Raw genomic sequence first — 16,366 nt, 5'->3', positions numbered from 1 at the left:
ACGTCCGAACCGAACAACACCGTGTCGCCGGTGGGAGGGGGGGGGGGGGTTCGGATGTAAATGATCGTAGTGGTGACCTGAACATTTTTACAGCCTAGAACAATTTTGATAGAGTAACAAACATTCGAAACCCAAACATTATTGGACGTGAGTTAATTTAAAATAAGACAAAGTATGCTACATTTATTTGGAGCACAATTAATTATGTCACATTTATTCCAAGAAACAAGTTTTGTACAAAAAACAACATAATTAGGCAAGATATATTACATCAAACAATGCGACATAAATACATAGCTACAAAAAATCTAACATTAATGTAATCATTATAGAATTAGAAATTATTTTGGGTCTGAAAGTACAATCACTACAAGTCAACAGCTGCAAATGATTAACATCCAAATGAAAATGTTATAATTCAATAACAAAGTTCTGGTTTTCTCAACACATAAAAAAAAAAAAGATGTGGAAGAAAGCACTTTTATTTGGCAGTAGGTTACATAAACATCCTTGTCATTTAAGTACACGAAGGTGTCATTGAGCTTATCATAAAAAGGAAAACAAGTTAATGGCACACGTTCTGATCACTTGAATAAAACTTGTGTCAAATATTCTTGGTAAATGTACACCACCCGCATTTTAAGTATGTGTACGTCATAATATTTGTAACTTCGAGAATAACCACTTAGCACTAATGTTTAAACGTAAAACAGTAGCATCCGCGAGTGCAAATAGGCCTACAAATTGATTAAACCTACGTTATTTGTTCTTTTTAATGAGACATTTCCCGTCATAAAACTAATAACACTATAACAAGCTTAGTCAACGGATAGTATCATTGGCGAAAAAGAAAGAAACCAAACTGACAAGTGGTATGATTAATTGGCGAACTATTGTGGTGTGAGGAAACCTTTTCAAATGGCTTTTACTTACTTGGTCAAGGAAACATTAAATACACCATAGTAAGTACTGGTACAGCTGAGGCATAATTTCCTACTTAGTGCATTTCAATACTTTGTTTAGTAGTACACTCAAGTAACTTTTAAATAGGCTTTTTTCTTACAGTTATCTTCTTTCAAACGGATGGCCTATTGCATTATATTCAGGCTTTCTGTCATATATTTTCGTATCCTGAATAAGTTGAAAAATATAAAACTTATTTTTTTTACTTTACTAAATAATAATAATAAAGCTGAAAATAACTCGTCCTAAAATGAATGTCTACATTTCTATCTCATATATATATCTAGAGTATAAAACTAAATTTAGCAAATATTTTAATACTACCATTATCTTTCAATGATAGTGATACTTTAGTGCGTTTATTTTAGCGAAACATACTTAAAACTAATTTGATTCAGTGAATACCTTTTTATAATTATTTAAATATTCTAACAGATATTCAAACTGCATTAGAATGACACACACAAAATGATGAAGGTTTGAAGACATTTGACACTAGTTTTAACTATTCTTAATTCTTATACCAAATTTTCGTTATTTTAATAAACCATTTTGAATATGTACAATTGCAACATGTTACTGGAGGTCATAAAAATGTCACTTATAAAAGGTTTTTGATAGGAATAGGAGTAAAACATAAAATCTATTTTGGTACACATAAAACAACCTAGGAGGCAAGAAAAAGCTATAATACAAACAATGAATTAAAATTAATGTTTTGCAAGCATCTTGTTTCTAATAAGTTTTGTGCACTAGAACAAGAAAATTGAAAGAATCAAACTTTGGGCCTATTCTGACTGGTAATGGAAGATTAAAATACTACTAATGGAAGATTTATAAAATACTACCACAGGAACAATAGTTGATGTTAGAAGTGTCACAGATAATAACTGAATGATGTGACAAAGTATAAATTGAGCTAAACACCTCTTAAATATCGAAATACAGTCAGTCATAAAGAAAATGTTTGTAATCTATACCTCATGTTCATTATAGCGTGGAAAAAGTACTATAGTTCTTCATATTAATAAAAAGCTTTTTAAGACGAAGATAATGTGTAACAGTATATAAAATACTTTACTTTAAAACAATATTTTAATTGAGATTTCAAAAATCAGTAAATTTTGAAAGGGAGGAGGTAAGCATTGTTCATTTCCAAAAGCTTGAGCTAGCTCTTATTATGTCACGCTATCTTAAGGATATTGAGTTGTCATAGAAACATTGATGAAGTATGCAAAATTCTGTCTGATTATTACATTAATACAAAATCGACGTTGAGTTATTTTAGAAACTCTGCTGAAATATGCAAAGAATAATGTCCGAGCGTGACCATAAAAATAGTACAAAACACTGATCGTGACATCAGTACAAAACAAATCACATACACACATTTTCACTGAATACAACTACACATATTAAGGATAACTCTTGTCGACAACACTGACTTGTATTGTCTGACCTAATTTTATTAGTGAAATTAAATATCGTAAATGTAGTTGAAACAAAAATTAAAGATGAACAAAATCTGTTCCCATCTAACTACATGTTTGTACACTGCCCAATGTCTCGATATCAAAGTTACATTACTTTCAGCTAACAAAGTGCTCTCTTAGCATTTAAAACATTTTCTCTTAACAGTTATAACCCTCAATTATTAGTACATAACCTTATTTTGGCAGAAAAATTATGATTTTTTTTTCTCAAGCCTAATGCTAGTATAAAATCTCCTCACGTTAAATATCATAATAACCTAATTTCTGTAGATGTTTCACTATAATATACTGTCCCACTTGAAAGTTAAATAATATTAAAAATAAAAATCATATAAGGCCATATTTGGTTAATTAGACAATACTCACACTCTTGCTCACAAATAATTTCACAGCTCTTCTGACAAGGGCAAAAGTATCAAAATGTATTCATCATCTTTCAATATTTTTGTCCAAAAAAAAACACAATTACAAAAAAAATATGCCAAAATGTCATTATAAAATTAAAAATGTGACTTTACAAAAATCCAATGTGTATAATGAATGAAAATAGTTTTATCAAATTCAATTAAAATAAATACAATTGTAAAGCCCCCTAGAATACAGCACAAGTGAACACAAAAAAATGTGATTCAACAAGTTTTTGGAGAACTATTAAAATACACTGATGGCACACATACACAAATTACTGATGATTTTATAAAATGAAGTTTTAGTAAAGACGTAATATGTTTTGAGACAAATTAGGCCAAACTATTGGGTACAAAATTTATAAAAAAATCAGTGTGACTATCTCAATCTAGTCATGTGATTATGATACATGTATACTATTTCTCTGAACTTAATGTTTACCTACAAACGTAATAGTTGGCAGTTACATATCACTGATAACAATTTTGAGTTTCATATAACAGCAACCACCTTATTATAATGAACAACAGGTCTTGCCTTGTCTATCAATAATTCTGCCATTAAAAAATAAATAAAAATAAAGTTATACTTACTTTCCAAATTTTGTAAACACACTTCTACTCAGGCACAGTTTTTGGGAAGTTAAAGAATGTTTTACTGTTATATTTGATGAGTGAATCACAATGTTGAGGCAAGTTTTTGAATGCAACTACAAATGTATTATATTTGTGGTAACCATCAAATCTTTATAACTTCATGATGTAATAAACACAACTCTGATCTTAAAGTAAGTCTCAGAATTGTCTTTGAACACTTAATTATGAAAGCTGATGATATATTTTGCTCTTCACTCATTACAAACTTAATTTTTTTCCACATTAAACAAACAATTCCTGTTGTACATTTTTCTCAAATGGCAGTCTTATTTTTATTTTCCCTTTGCATCTTTGTGAAAGAATACAAATGTTCTTCACAAGATGGTCAAGGATTTTGGATCAGACCTCTTCCCCCCAGTATGTGTATTTGTGTGTATAAGACTTAAAGTAATGAATAATTGTTAAAATAATAACTTCCAAACTCAAGTAAGTTCAACAGTAGTCTAAAAGTAAAAAAAACATTTACTATGTTCAACATCTTCCAGCATATTCTCAAATAGTATAATTTCAAAAAGAGCAATGTTTATGTATGTTGCTTGAGAATGGATATTCTTTTTTTTTTAAATCCAGCATAAAATAATTACTTTTGTGACCACATATTATAATCCTGTAGCTAGAAAAAAAAAAAAGCACACAAAAATTGTCACGACAGTAAAACAGGTACAGTTTGGATATATAAAAATACCTATACACACAAAAAGAAATTTTTGGAGTCAGTCTGAAGTATCAAAACATGGACTTGAGAGCTAAATCTTAGTCCAATTTAAAAGTTCTTCCATTAAAACATAATCAATATAGAACAAAGCATCAATTTTGGTTACTATTTAAGTAACAGCAGTTTTCATAAAGCTTGTTATTACCATGTACTGACTTTAGAATACAAATAAAAAAAGAGAAATATAAACACATTATTCCATCTGAAAGTTGAGTAATATTAGGAAACAAAAAATTATGTAAGGCCATTTTTGGTTAATGAGACTGTATTCATGCACGTGCTTACAAATAATTTCACAGCTATTCTTACAAGGACAAAAAATATTTAAATGTAAAAAAAAATTACTGATGAAAAAGTTAATCTATGTTTCCTAATACACTAACCTAAGGATAACTTTATAAACATTCAGAAAGAATGATTATTTCATGAAAAGCACTTATTCTACAAAGTTATGCTAACAATTAGTACTTCTATATTTAGAGAAAAACATTGTTTCTATATACAAGTTATGTTAATTTTTCTACATTTATTATCCAGTTCATACTTCTATAACAAACCACACACAGTGTAGCTAAGACCTACAAATTTTTCTCATTATGAAAACACTTACTAATACTTTGTTTTTAACCATCAATGGGATTGTTTGTGTTTCAGCCATTATTAACAGCTCCTTTATTATGACAACATACAAACATTAGGCCAATTCTAAACACCACACAATACATTGAACAAGGTTTGTCTACAAGCAACAAATTCATACATCATGCTAAAACAAACAAAAGAAGCTACGAGGTTAAAAAGAAAAATATAAGTTTTTTATTCTAATGTAAGGCATTGCAGACTTTTTTTAATTATGCTCAATGTAAACAGACTGTTAAAAATACAAAATAAAATAAACCCACATAGCAAACAAGGTAAAGAAGCACTAAGACTGACTGAAAATCCAAAAATTTAGAAGAGTAACATCACTGGAGAATATGGGAGAACAAAAAGTCCAGTAACTAATTAGAAAAGTAGCTATAAACTAGAATAAGGTACAAAAGCAGGTCCACCAGTTGATGGGAAGGAGAGCAGCAAAGCAGCAGGTTCTATAGTTGATGAGAAAGATGCAGCAAAGCTGTAGATCCTGTAGGTTGGTGAGAATGATAGCAGTTAAGCAGTGGATCCTGTAGATGGTAAGAAGGATAGCGGCAAAGCAGTGAATCTGGAGTGATGAGAAGATAAAGCAAAGTAGTGGGTCTGTAGTTGGTAAGAATGATAGCAGCAAAGTGGTGGGTCTGGGGTGATGAGAAGATAAAGCAAAGTAGTGGATCCTGTACTTGATGAAAAAGATAGCAGCAAAGCAATGAGTACTATAGCAAGACACAAGAAGATAGAGCAGCAACAATGCCAGCAATCCGTGAAGAGGACTGCAACACTGCAGAAGACAGGACAACTGCAGTTGATGAGAAAAGTAGAAGCAAAGCAACAGGTCCTGAGATGACAAATAGAACTGAGGCAAAACATACAGATGAAAGATCTAACAGTGATGACAGGAGAATAGCAAAGCAGAAGGTCCAAACAGTAAAGCAAATGACATAACAATAGGAAGTCCAACAATAGGTGGAAAAGGTAATGAAAGAAGTAAAAAGAACAGCAACAAAAAACATGGGAGAATGTAATAGCTTTGGTCTTACTGGATGTGAGGATTATTTTTTTTATGTGTGTGGGAGCAGACAAAAAACGTTAGAAGAGGCCTTTCTTCTTTTCCTTTTTCTTCTCTTTGCCATCCAAATGCCTGCAACACAAACACAACAAAGCTTTTCAGCATCTTCGAACAACACTTAATTTTTACTTATTACAGCTAAAAATACTTCAGATTGAAAAAAAACTGAATTAATTAATTTTTGTGTGTCATAAATGATTTAAATAAGTGAAACCAAACTGATAAAAAAAAAAAGGAGGACAAAATAACATTTCATTTGAGATAATTCATGCACAAATTGCAAACTATAAGCAAAGAATAATACATATATTATATTTCTTGATACATCCTTAGGGACTCAAATTTGAATGACCAGAGGAAAAGTTAAAAGTTACAAGCAGTAAAATAATTGACTTTATTTGTTGATGTCATAAATTCAAATACTTGTATAAGAATGTAAAAACAGTTTGAAGTCCATATTAACCAAAAGATGAGTGGTATGGTCTACTGCATCAATTCATGAACAACAAAGTTTCCCTGTCATGTAAGTACGTCTTGCCAGAACACAATGAAAATCAGAGATAAGACAAACAATTAAGCACCCCTCCATTACCCAACAGAGTAAAAGGTGGAGAATATTTGTGAAGATAGTACTCACTCAGTGTAATGTTTGTACATATCCTAAAAATTATTTTCTGGATGATCAGTTACTTATCAATAAGAGCATTATTCCCTGATAGAAAACACTCAGACATTTCAATGAATCACAATATCAGAATGCTCTTGTATGAAACATAATAAAACAAATATGACACAATTCTTTGACATTTTATAATACATATACATAATACTTCTTACACTTCAGAAATATTAAAACATAAAACCCAGAAAAATCTATGACATCTTCTTTTGTTCTGGTTCATGTTACTGAGTTAGCACGTTTACAAATGTGTTCCCGTGTGATCAGAAACACTTATGACAAGGATGTTTAATGTAAAAATACACCAAAAGCAATTGCTAATTTCTGAAAAAAACCATATGAAAAAATAATAAAGTAAAGAACATCATGTCCAGTTGTATGATTTAAACATATTAAATGCTGTATTATAACATGTAGTACAGAAGTCAGTAAACTAACCAAATGTTATGCAAAAGAATAATGTCAAATGAAAGTTATCTAGGTAATTATATTCTGGTCAAGTATTTATCAGGGATATTTTGGCTCCAATAAAAGGTAGGAACTATTTATTAATACAACATTTTATAAGCTCATTATGTTCATATTTCTTGTATCTATTCATTGCTCTATCAATTACATATGGAAGTATGAAGATAATATTCTATGCATTTTAACATTTTTCAGTTATAATGCCAAGTCAATGTCATAACCCACAGTGGCAGGATCTAAGGTTTAAAGCTGTGATACAAATTCATACTTACTTTAGCACTAACCAAGATTTAGGATAAAGAAAGAAAAAAAAACACCTATCCAGCACTAAGATTACACTTTATTTCCGGTACAGTTCGAGGTCTGAGTCCAGCTATAACACTACAGATGTATTGCAAAATACTTCCCAATGATTAAAAGTAACATTTATACAATTTTTGGTAAGGTATATCTACTATGTTTTATTTTATTAGGCTTTATTTGTACTAGCATTACTCTCATGCAACTAATTTAAAAAAAAGGCCACTGGAAACCCTGAACATCACATGATCTTTTCTTTCACTTAATTCAATTATCAATTATACAGGGTAATTATGAAGAAATTTAACAGTTAAGTGTATTATGTATCACAAACAGTATAGCATAGGAAAATGAAATAGCACAGGGGTATTAAGTGTATCACATGGATGCAAATGCCACAGTTGGAACACTGCCACTACATATTTCACATGGAAATAACTAGGCCTGCCAATTGCAGTGCAACTCATTCAACAAGAATGAAACTGACAAGTTTGCCGAGAAGTGAACTAGTGAAATGTTATTACACCGAATGATACAATGCAGAAACAATTCTCAAGGAATAATACTGTATGGTGCATAACATCCATAGAGGGCCTTGTTCCAGTGCTGCTATACACAAATTCATCAACAAATGTGTAGGCAGACCACAGACACCTGCTGAGATAAGTCAAAACATAGTAGAGCATGCCAGCAGTGTGCGTTACGTCACCTGGTCTCTGGATTTGCCAATTTAAAATGTTCATAAGGCTCTTCACTGAAGGAGATGGATTTAACCTAATGTGCTGATTTTTCATTCCAGTTCTTGGCAAAACTGAAAGTTAATGACCAATGGTCTGCCAATATCTTATGGACTGATGAAGCACACTTAACTCTTTTTTAGAAGTGTCAACACACTCAACTGCATTATCTGGTTGAAAACTAACCTCGATGTAAAATTTCCTACACATCTATATGATGCTATGGTAAGAGTGGGGTGTGGTTTTGCAACTGACTTTGTTATTGGATGATAACTTTTTTGAAAAACCATCAGTATATGGACTACAAACCTGCATAGCCAATGCTGCATGGTATCATCAAATGCTCACAACTAATGTAATCCCCATGCTGCAGCAATGAAGTGTGATATACACTATGGTTTTCATGCAGGATTGTGCCCTTCTGCTTAGTGGTATCCAGGTGAAACTTGTTTTGTAGAGCATTTTCACGACAGAGTAATTTAATGTAATTTTTCCCTGTGAAAGACTATTTTGTTCACAGACCTAACATCAGCTGGTTTCTTGTTGTGGAAGTAGCCAAAGTCACTTGTTTACCATGGGAAGCCTTACATAATGCCAGACCCCAAAGATGCAATTGTCTAAAAGTGACCAGCATACCAGATTAGATACATGTTCTTCAAGTAATGTCTGTTGTCACGCAGATGCTGAAAGATCACATTTTCAACAGTTACTGTGATTGATCATAGTGGTGTCCTGAGGGTAACATATTGTATCCCCATGATATCCTGAGCATCCCCGTATAGTTTCACTTTATTATGCCACACCATTTGTGAGATATGATGTGTTGAACTGCAAAATTTTCTTTATAATCACCCAGTACATAAGTCACATTCTCAAGTCAGTTAATTTTGAAACATAGAGTTGAAGAGTTAGTGGATGCTTTGACATTATTTTTAACAATACTTACACATTCATAAATTATCCTGTAAAAAAAAAATGAGCATTGCTTCATACAATGATTTCAACAATTTCTTGAAACAAAAATTATAAACATGTTTAACATGAAGGCCAAAAATCATGACTAAACAACAAATATTGCAGATATGACAGAAAAGGAGCATACTCTAACAGATACTATTCTTCAAGATAGTCACTAACAAGGAATTAGAAGTTCTCTGAATATGAAAAATTTCCAAAAGGCTTATCCAGTAATAGAAGAGTTCAAGATTTTAAATACAGCAGTTTTTGTTATTTCTTCGAATAATAAAATGTTTTTAAAAAAATAACTATCTTTGTTTAAACTGTTGTCCGTACACAATGAAATCAAGAAACTATTGTAATATAAAAGTACATGACAAACAAAGATAAAATCATTCAAATATAGAATTAAACAAAGCATAACAATTTCTAAAACATCATGAAGGATATACAATATGCATTCACCACTATATACCAAAATTGTATAAACTATCAAACTGAACTTTAATTTCTTGTTTCTAGGTTACTTCAAAATCTAGACAGTTAGAACAAATGACAATTACTGCCTTTTATCAAGCCTAATTTTGTAAATTATTTTAGTTTAAAGATTCAACATTTACACTCAAATGTTTAATTTATTTAAACTTTATGTATTTTTCTTTTTACATTACAAAAATAACGAGTTTTACAATAATTTGACAGCACATTATATAAAGCTGGTAGCATCTTTCTTAAGGAATATCTTGAGCATGATATTTATGTAAAACATATTTGATACTCTACTAGTAAACTTTATATTACAACATAGTACAAACAAGAAGTTACTTTTTGAGTATTGCTTAGAATATTGGCACAAAAAAGTTTATCTACAGAAAGTGATGTGTAGTGGAATGTGTTTAGTATCGATTTTCATACCTTAGAAAATGTGTTAGCTTCTATTATAAATTATAATATATATAATAATTATAAATTGTATATATATATATATATAATTTATTTTATGATTCCTGAAACTACAGTAACTGTAGATTGGGGTTATTGTTTATACTGAGTGGTGGTTTGTAGTGAAACAATACATATTTTACCATTTAACACTACCAATATCCAACATATTTTACAGAACTTGTGAGGTTGTTGTTTAATATTGTATCAACATAAAGAGTGAAAGTAATATAAAGCAAATAAAATATAAAAATTTAAATCTGGTCAAAGAAGCTTCAAGAATTCATGCTCCTTATTGTTTTCTTATTGAGTAATTGTAATTACAATCTAGTAATTTTAATGGAATGTCCAAAGCCTCAAGAAAAGGATACTTATATAAAAAATAGAATGAAAAGAAATATCAAAATATAAGTGGAAGATGAGAAATGTTTTATTTCTCTGTGGATATCCCTTTAACATGACACAATATGAGCAGTTTTAATCAAATTACTTACAAACCAAATATCACTTTGAAAATTGAAATAGCTCTTTACGATATGAGAGCAAGACAAGCACAAAAAAAAAGTCTCTTTTAACCTCATTGGTAGCATTGATTACTAAATCTCCTTATTAAAGAAATTTTAAAACTTAATTTCACTTTATTCATACCTGCATAACTTATGGTAATTCTATTTACTATAACATATATACGTGTCTGTATGTTCAAGGTTTCTCACAAAAAGGTCTTTTCTCTGTAAAACATCTGTGCAGTGTTTGCTACAGTCTAAAAAACCTACAAAACTTACTTTGTATTTTGAAAAAAATAGGTAAATCAAATGATTTTGAGAGTTAAGAAGACTATTTCTACAAGTAATTTAGTTTTCTCTCAATAAAAATCTTTTATTTTCCTAAATTAGACATTTAATTTAATATGACAGTTAATGAATCACAGAAACTTATTAATTCAAATACACAGAGCATAACAAGTAAAAGAACTGCTTAATCTTTATAAAGAAAAAAAAAGGTACTGGATCCCTGTAGCCAAATGTGTGTCGTATTCTGGAAGCTAACAGTTTGAATTTTATTGAGTATACTATTTAAAATGAGATTGGAGGAGAGTAATATAGTTTACAACTTTAGTAACATATCAATTTATACTGCAAATGAGGCAGTCTGAAAATCGATGGTAATGTTATTTTCTTTGAGTACAAAAAACAACTTAAAAATTGGATTCTAGATCTCAGATCCAGCAGAAATGAAGTACTTAGTAAGTGTTGTTGTTTCTTTAAAGATATAGCACATGAAAGGCTTGTTTAAAAATAAATAATTACTTACCTTACAATAAGTTTTTTTTATATAACAATCAAATATAAATTTATATATTTTTTCAAGAGACTCAAGCTGAGGCGAGTAAATATGCTATGTCAAATAGATAACATACCTGATATACAAGTAATTTTTGCCAAATGAAAAAAATATTAAAAGTTTTCTTCATGTATCTGCAACATCCAGACTTTGCACTGACACACCTTTTTTTGAACTGTTCATGATATATTAAAATCATTAAGATTATGTTTCCTCTCTGATCACTAACCAAGATATTTCAAACCTACAGTTATACAGGATTACCAGTTTATAACGAATACTGATGATAATGTAGAATTAGGAGTAAACCATTTTTTTTTTTTACTTAGATTTATACATATATGTATTACTTTCTTTCACAGTATAAGGAAGTGTATAATTTAAATTCCAAAATTTACACTCCTCTTTTAGGAAATCAATAACTTGCAACAAATCTTTGTATATTTATGTAGTGTGCAAAATCCATTAACTTAATAAGGCATATAATCTTTAAGCTACTTCAACAAACTACTGGTGTATTACAGATATTTTATGCTACAAGTCCATTAGCTATAAACAACTGAAGTTGTGCAGTATTTTACATGGGACGACAACGAGCAGAAACAGACTGTGATAAGTTCATAAGTGAGGAAGTTTTGGTCCTTCTTGCAATAGTCCTATGAATATTTCAGGAAAAAAATTAAGGAATAATCTCATTATGTCAAAAAAGTAAGGTTAACCATGTAAATACCAAAAGTTTCTTTCAAGATTTTATTTCTGCCATTCAGATATTTTACCACAAAAATAAATTAGCATTATTTCTGTTGTAACAAAATGGTATATATTTCTGGTTGTAGAAATAGACTCTGTTCTCAACTAAGATATTTATATACAAGAAAAAATGTTTCATTACAATTTGGCTATAGCTGGGATTGCTGAAACAGTGTTCATAATAAAATAAAAGGTTTTTATTACAGCAGAGAGCTATATGGGTTTGGAAAATCTCAATTAATTCCAGAAAACTTAAATTTTCTGCAGGATATTATTTATGTTCACATACATACATATAAAACAATAAAAAATTAGCATAAACCAATAAATAGAATAATAAAGTTAACCTTGTATATAAATATTTAAACTATTGAAGTTGCTAAAAAGAAAAAAAAAAGTTTTCTTCCAAATCATTTTGTAGTTTTTGGATGGTTTAAGTTAACTGATTTCTTAAGATCCTTCACAAAATTTACAGTATACTCAATGTGCAAAAATTAAGATATTCTGATGACCTGTGAAGATACTTTAACATAGCTATTTCAATTTGAATATATTTTACACTATATAAAGACCCAGTATAAAATAAAATCCACCACAGTTAGGTTTATATATCAGTCTTAAAAAAACAAAAAGGGTGGTGGTTGGGAAGATGTACACTTGTGCATAGGCCAGAAATCTTTAAGTCTTCAAATTACTTTAATTAAGATTAAAAACTAAGAACTGTAATTTCTAAATGAGAAAAAACAGTTTCGATACCCTTAAAAAAATTTAACCTTAAAGTCTAGTTCTTTCAAAGGCATTGGAGTTTCTAAGTTTCAACCTATTTTTATGATCCTGGTTTTGTAGTACAGATAGAGGGGGGAGGTGGAGGAAGACACATTAAATCTTCTTTTGTTTTTTGGTCTCAAAAGGGATATTTGAACTTGTAATCCCTAATTTGAAACTGATAGACTACAGGGAAGGCAAGTCAACAGTATCCACTGCCTACTTTTTCGCTACTCTATCAAATAATGGAAGTTGACCATCACTTTTAAAATGTTCCAGCAACCCCAAAGTGAAGAGCATGATTATTTTTTTCTTTCAGCAACAGAACAGGAACCATGGAACCTGGGTTTCACAGTCAAGAACACTAACCACTTTATTCATATTTATTCACATCTATTGGTAAATTGTTTCTATGAATATAGAAGCAATTAAATCAGAGAAAATAAAATTACACATTAGTCATCTATACTTTAAAGAGGTACAATAAATAACTCTTTCCAGAACAAGTGTATCACTATGGCTGATCTTAGTGAAAGAATGCACTATGGTGACACAAGCTTCAAGTAGCAAATAATCTCAATGAGAACCAAATTATTAGTTAATATATTCTGAAACCAGGCTAACCTTTTCAGGAAAAACATTGATGAAATATATAAACTTACATACCTTTTTGGTTTAAACTAATTATCATAAGGAATGTAATAATAAAAAAAGTTTTATCATAATTGATATTACACACAAGAAGCAGATCAAACACTTGAAAGCATCCATAACTAAAACTTTTTTTTTCTTCAGCAAACTTAAAATTGAATTGAAGCCATTATTTTGTTGAGGTACTTCAATAACAAGACTTCTAAGAGGAGGAAATTATGACATACAAAATTATAAACATGATGTGTTATGATTTTTTTTATGAATACAACTTTGACATATTTAGCTTTAACTGGAGACACTAATCGAAAATGTTGTGTAAAATCAGACAAAATGGTAGTTTTGTAGCCAAAATAAAAAGGAAAATTATGAAAAACAAAATACTGTAGTCTTTTCTGCTTTGCATATTTTATTCATTGTGCCTAAAATAAGCATGCTTATTACTCTTGTCAGAATCAAAAATGGCAAATGTTTTGCCTTATCCTGAATATTATGCTCTTCTAGAACAGGTTCATTCATCAGTTTTGCTTACTTTTGATTCTAGAACCACATGAAGTTTCCAGAAAATTTAAAAATTTTTAGTACCCCAACTTTTGTCCAGCAATGAAAAAAATTGGTGTAAGAATTTTTTTTCTTAGTGGTATAAATGTGAAGATAAAATTCAGTGCCATGCATTTTGCAAAGACCATATGTAAAATCTGCTTAAAATGACTTTCAAAATAACCCATTTTTGGCCATCAAGAGAAGCAGCACCAAAGAAAGTAAGCACGTCAAGTGCAGTATCAAATGTGCATTTGCAACATGAACACCTAGTGACCAGCTGATCCTTACTTTATCTCTTGCAAATTTTACATATACTAGCCATAGCATTAGCAGCAATTGATGCAATGAATTCAACCTGTGATTACTTAGCTGAAGCAGTTACCTACTTCATTTTAACTGTAAATAAATGTTTATTCTTAAAAGCCTGCAACAAGAGTAGTGAATGAGAAAAAACACTGTTTAATAATAATAAATACCCTACTCCCTCTTCATCTGGTCACTCTTGTTCCCAGAATTCATTTTGCATAGCTCAGAACAAAATTTTCACCCAGTGACTCTGCTGCTTATGGCTCTTTCTCACATGTTGTCAACCTTAAAGGTAAGACACTTTCCAATCCCATGTAATCTACTTGATAATTTGTTTAATATTTGCAATATACTGAGCTGCTGTTAATTCCCTATATCACTTGCTTCACTTTAAAGGTCTAGTTAAACAATAATGATTACAAAGCAAGTGTCTTGGGTTGATGAAACATACAAAAATACATCCACTCGAGCAAAAAAGTCAAATTCTGCTTTAGTAGGCGAGAACACGTAAAAATAGCAAAACAAAGCAACTTGGAATTACTCACATTGCATCATTTTATTCATGTGTTGTAAAACTGAGTTCACATTTTAACTGACTCTTAATTCACCTATGAATAATCCCCAACTAATACGGAATAAAATGCAAAGTTGTGAAACAGGAGCTAAGCTGAACATACGTGGCTGAGGCTTTGAATTAGAGGCATATGTATATTTGTGTAAATAGTTTTGGTTTGAGGTTTAGAGATATGCATTTTAAAAGTTCATGTGTGTATATGTTAGACTTCTTCAGTTCAGGATGATAAGGAAATTGCTCCCTAGAACCAACCTGATGTATTTGTCTAGCAATAGAAAACCTACGTGAAGAAAAAAAAATCATTTGTTCAACCATGATCTACACTATCTATATTTAATTCTATTCATTCAAACTCAAACTTGATTATGGACAGTGTTTTCACATGATCAAATGAAGCAAAGAAAACTTACTCTTTTGAGTTAGCATCCATAGACATTCTATGAAAGGTATCATTTCCATTAGCACTTTCAAATGCCATTTTCTCCTTTTCAAAAGTTCTTCTTTTTTCTTCCAACTCTTGTCTTTGCTGCTCTAAGCTTTTGTTCATTTGCTCATGTCTACGCTGGAGCTGTATATATATATGAATATTTTATTAAATTTCTTTATTAAAACCTTTGGCTTGAAATTACCATATTAACAAAATTTTATTCCTACATTAATTTTTTTATTAGGATACAGAAAATACTTTTGTGATGTAATATTTTGACGATAACTGGCTATTTAAACTGAAAATCACATAACCAGTGAAATTAATAATATTTTAGTGTTAGCTAAACAATAAATATAATTCAATTAGTTGAAGATTTATGGAAATAAATAACATTATAATGTTGAGACAAATATCCAATGTATAAAGGATAAAACATTTAAGAATCAGAATGTTAAATTCTTCCTCTTCCTTACATCAGATTCTGAGTCTTTCAGTTTATTCATTTTTTCTTTCACTTTCATTTCAAACACTTGTTCCATTTCCTTTTCCATTTTCTTCATCTTAAAATCATGTTCTTTCTTTTCTTCTTCCATTTGCGAAAGGGGATTTCTAGATTGATAAAGCAAAAGAAAATAAGAAATTATTGAATGAACACGGAAGTATCAGTGAATCTGCATAAAACATTTTCTAGTGTACAAAAATAACTTCTGATGTAATCATGGGTTCGAGTAATTTATATATTGCTTCGTCTTTACATTTTATTTCTGTCATAATCAATAACATCATCGATTTTTGTCTCTACTACCGTGACTTTTTTTCTGAAAATTTAACATGTATAGGTTATCTTGATATTGCTGCAATTTCACTTATGAGCTTGAAAACTTCACACATGTACACACACACACAACAAAAAAAATTCTTCATCAGTATCAAAGGTTATATATATTTTTTCTTCTGGTCAAACTCTCCGAGTTAAGATT

The 16,366-nt window shown here is 30.1% G+C and overlaps 1 protein-coding gene across 7 annotated transcripts in view; it reads right to left on the bottom strand.

The window, feature by feature from the left end:
• Positions 1–182: 182 nt before the first annotated feature.
• Positions 183–16,366, bottom strand: part of LOC106474550 (septin-7-like) — an 80,262-nt gene continuing 64,078 nt past the window's right edge. For 5 of the 7 annotated variants that reach the window (XM_022379832.1, XM_022379829.1, XM_022379836.1 and 2 more), the window contains 3 exons: positions 15,860–15,995; positions 15,367–15,524; positions 6,123–12,023 (listed from right to left, as the gene is read on the bottom strand). In XM_022379832.1, coding sequence (XP_022235540.1) covers positions 11,945–12,023; positions 15,367–15,524; positions 15,860–15,995 — 373 coding nt within the window. In that variant the 3' untranslated portion in view covers positions 6,123–11,944. Of the gene's footprint in view, positions 6,013–6,122; positions 12,024–15,366; positions 15,525–15,859; positions 15,996–16,366 lie in introns of those variants that run through there. The other 2 variants (XM_022379844.1, XM_022379840.1) reach the window with 2 other exon arrangements.

The sequence above is a fragment of the Limulus polyphemus genome, unplaced genomic scaffold (genome assembly GCF_000517525.1).
Source record: "Limulus polyphemus unplaced genomic scaffold, Limulus_polyphemus-2.1.2 Scaffold139, whole genome shotgun sequence".
NCBI lineage: Eukaryota > Metazoa > Arthropoda > Merostomata > Xiphosura > Limulidae > Limulus > Limulus polyphemus.
Note: the sequence above shows the minus strand (reverse complement) of the source record. Positions and strands in the feature narration are given on the sequence as shown.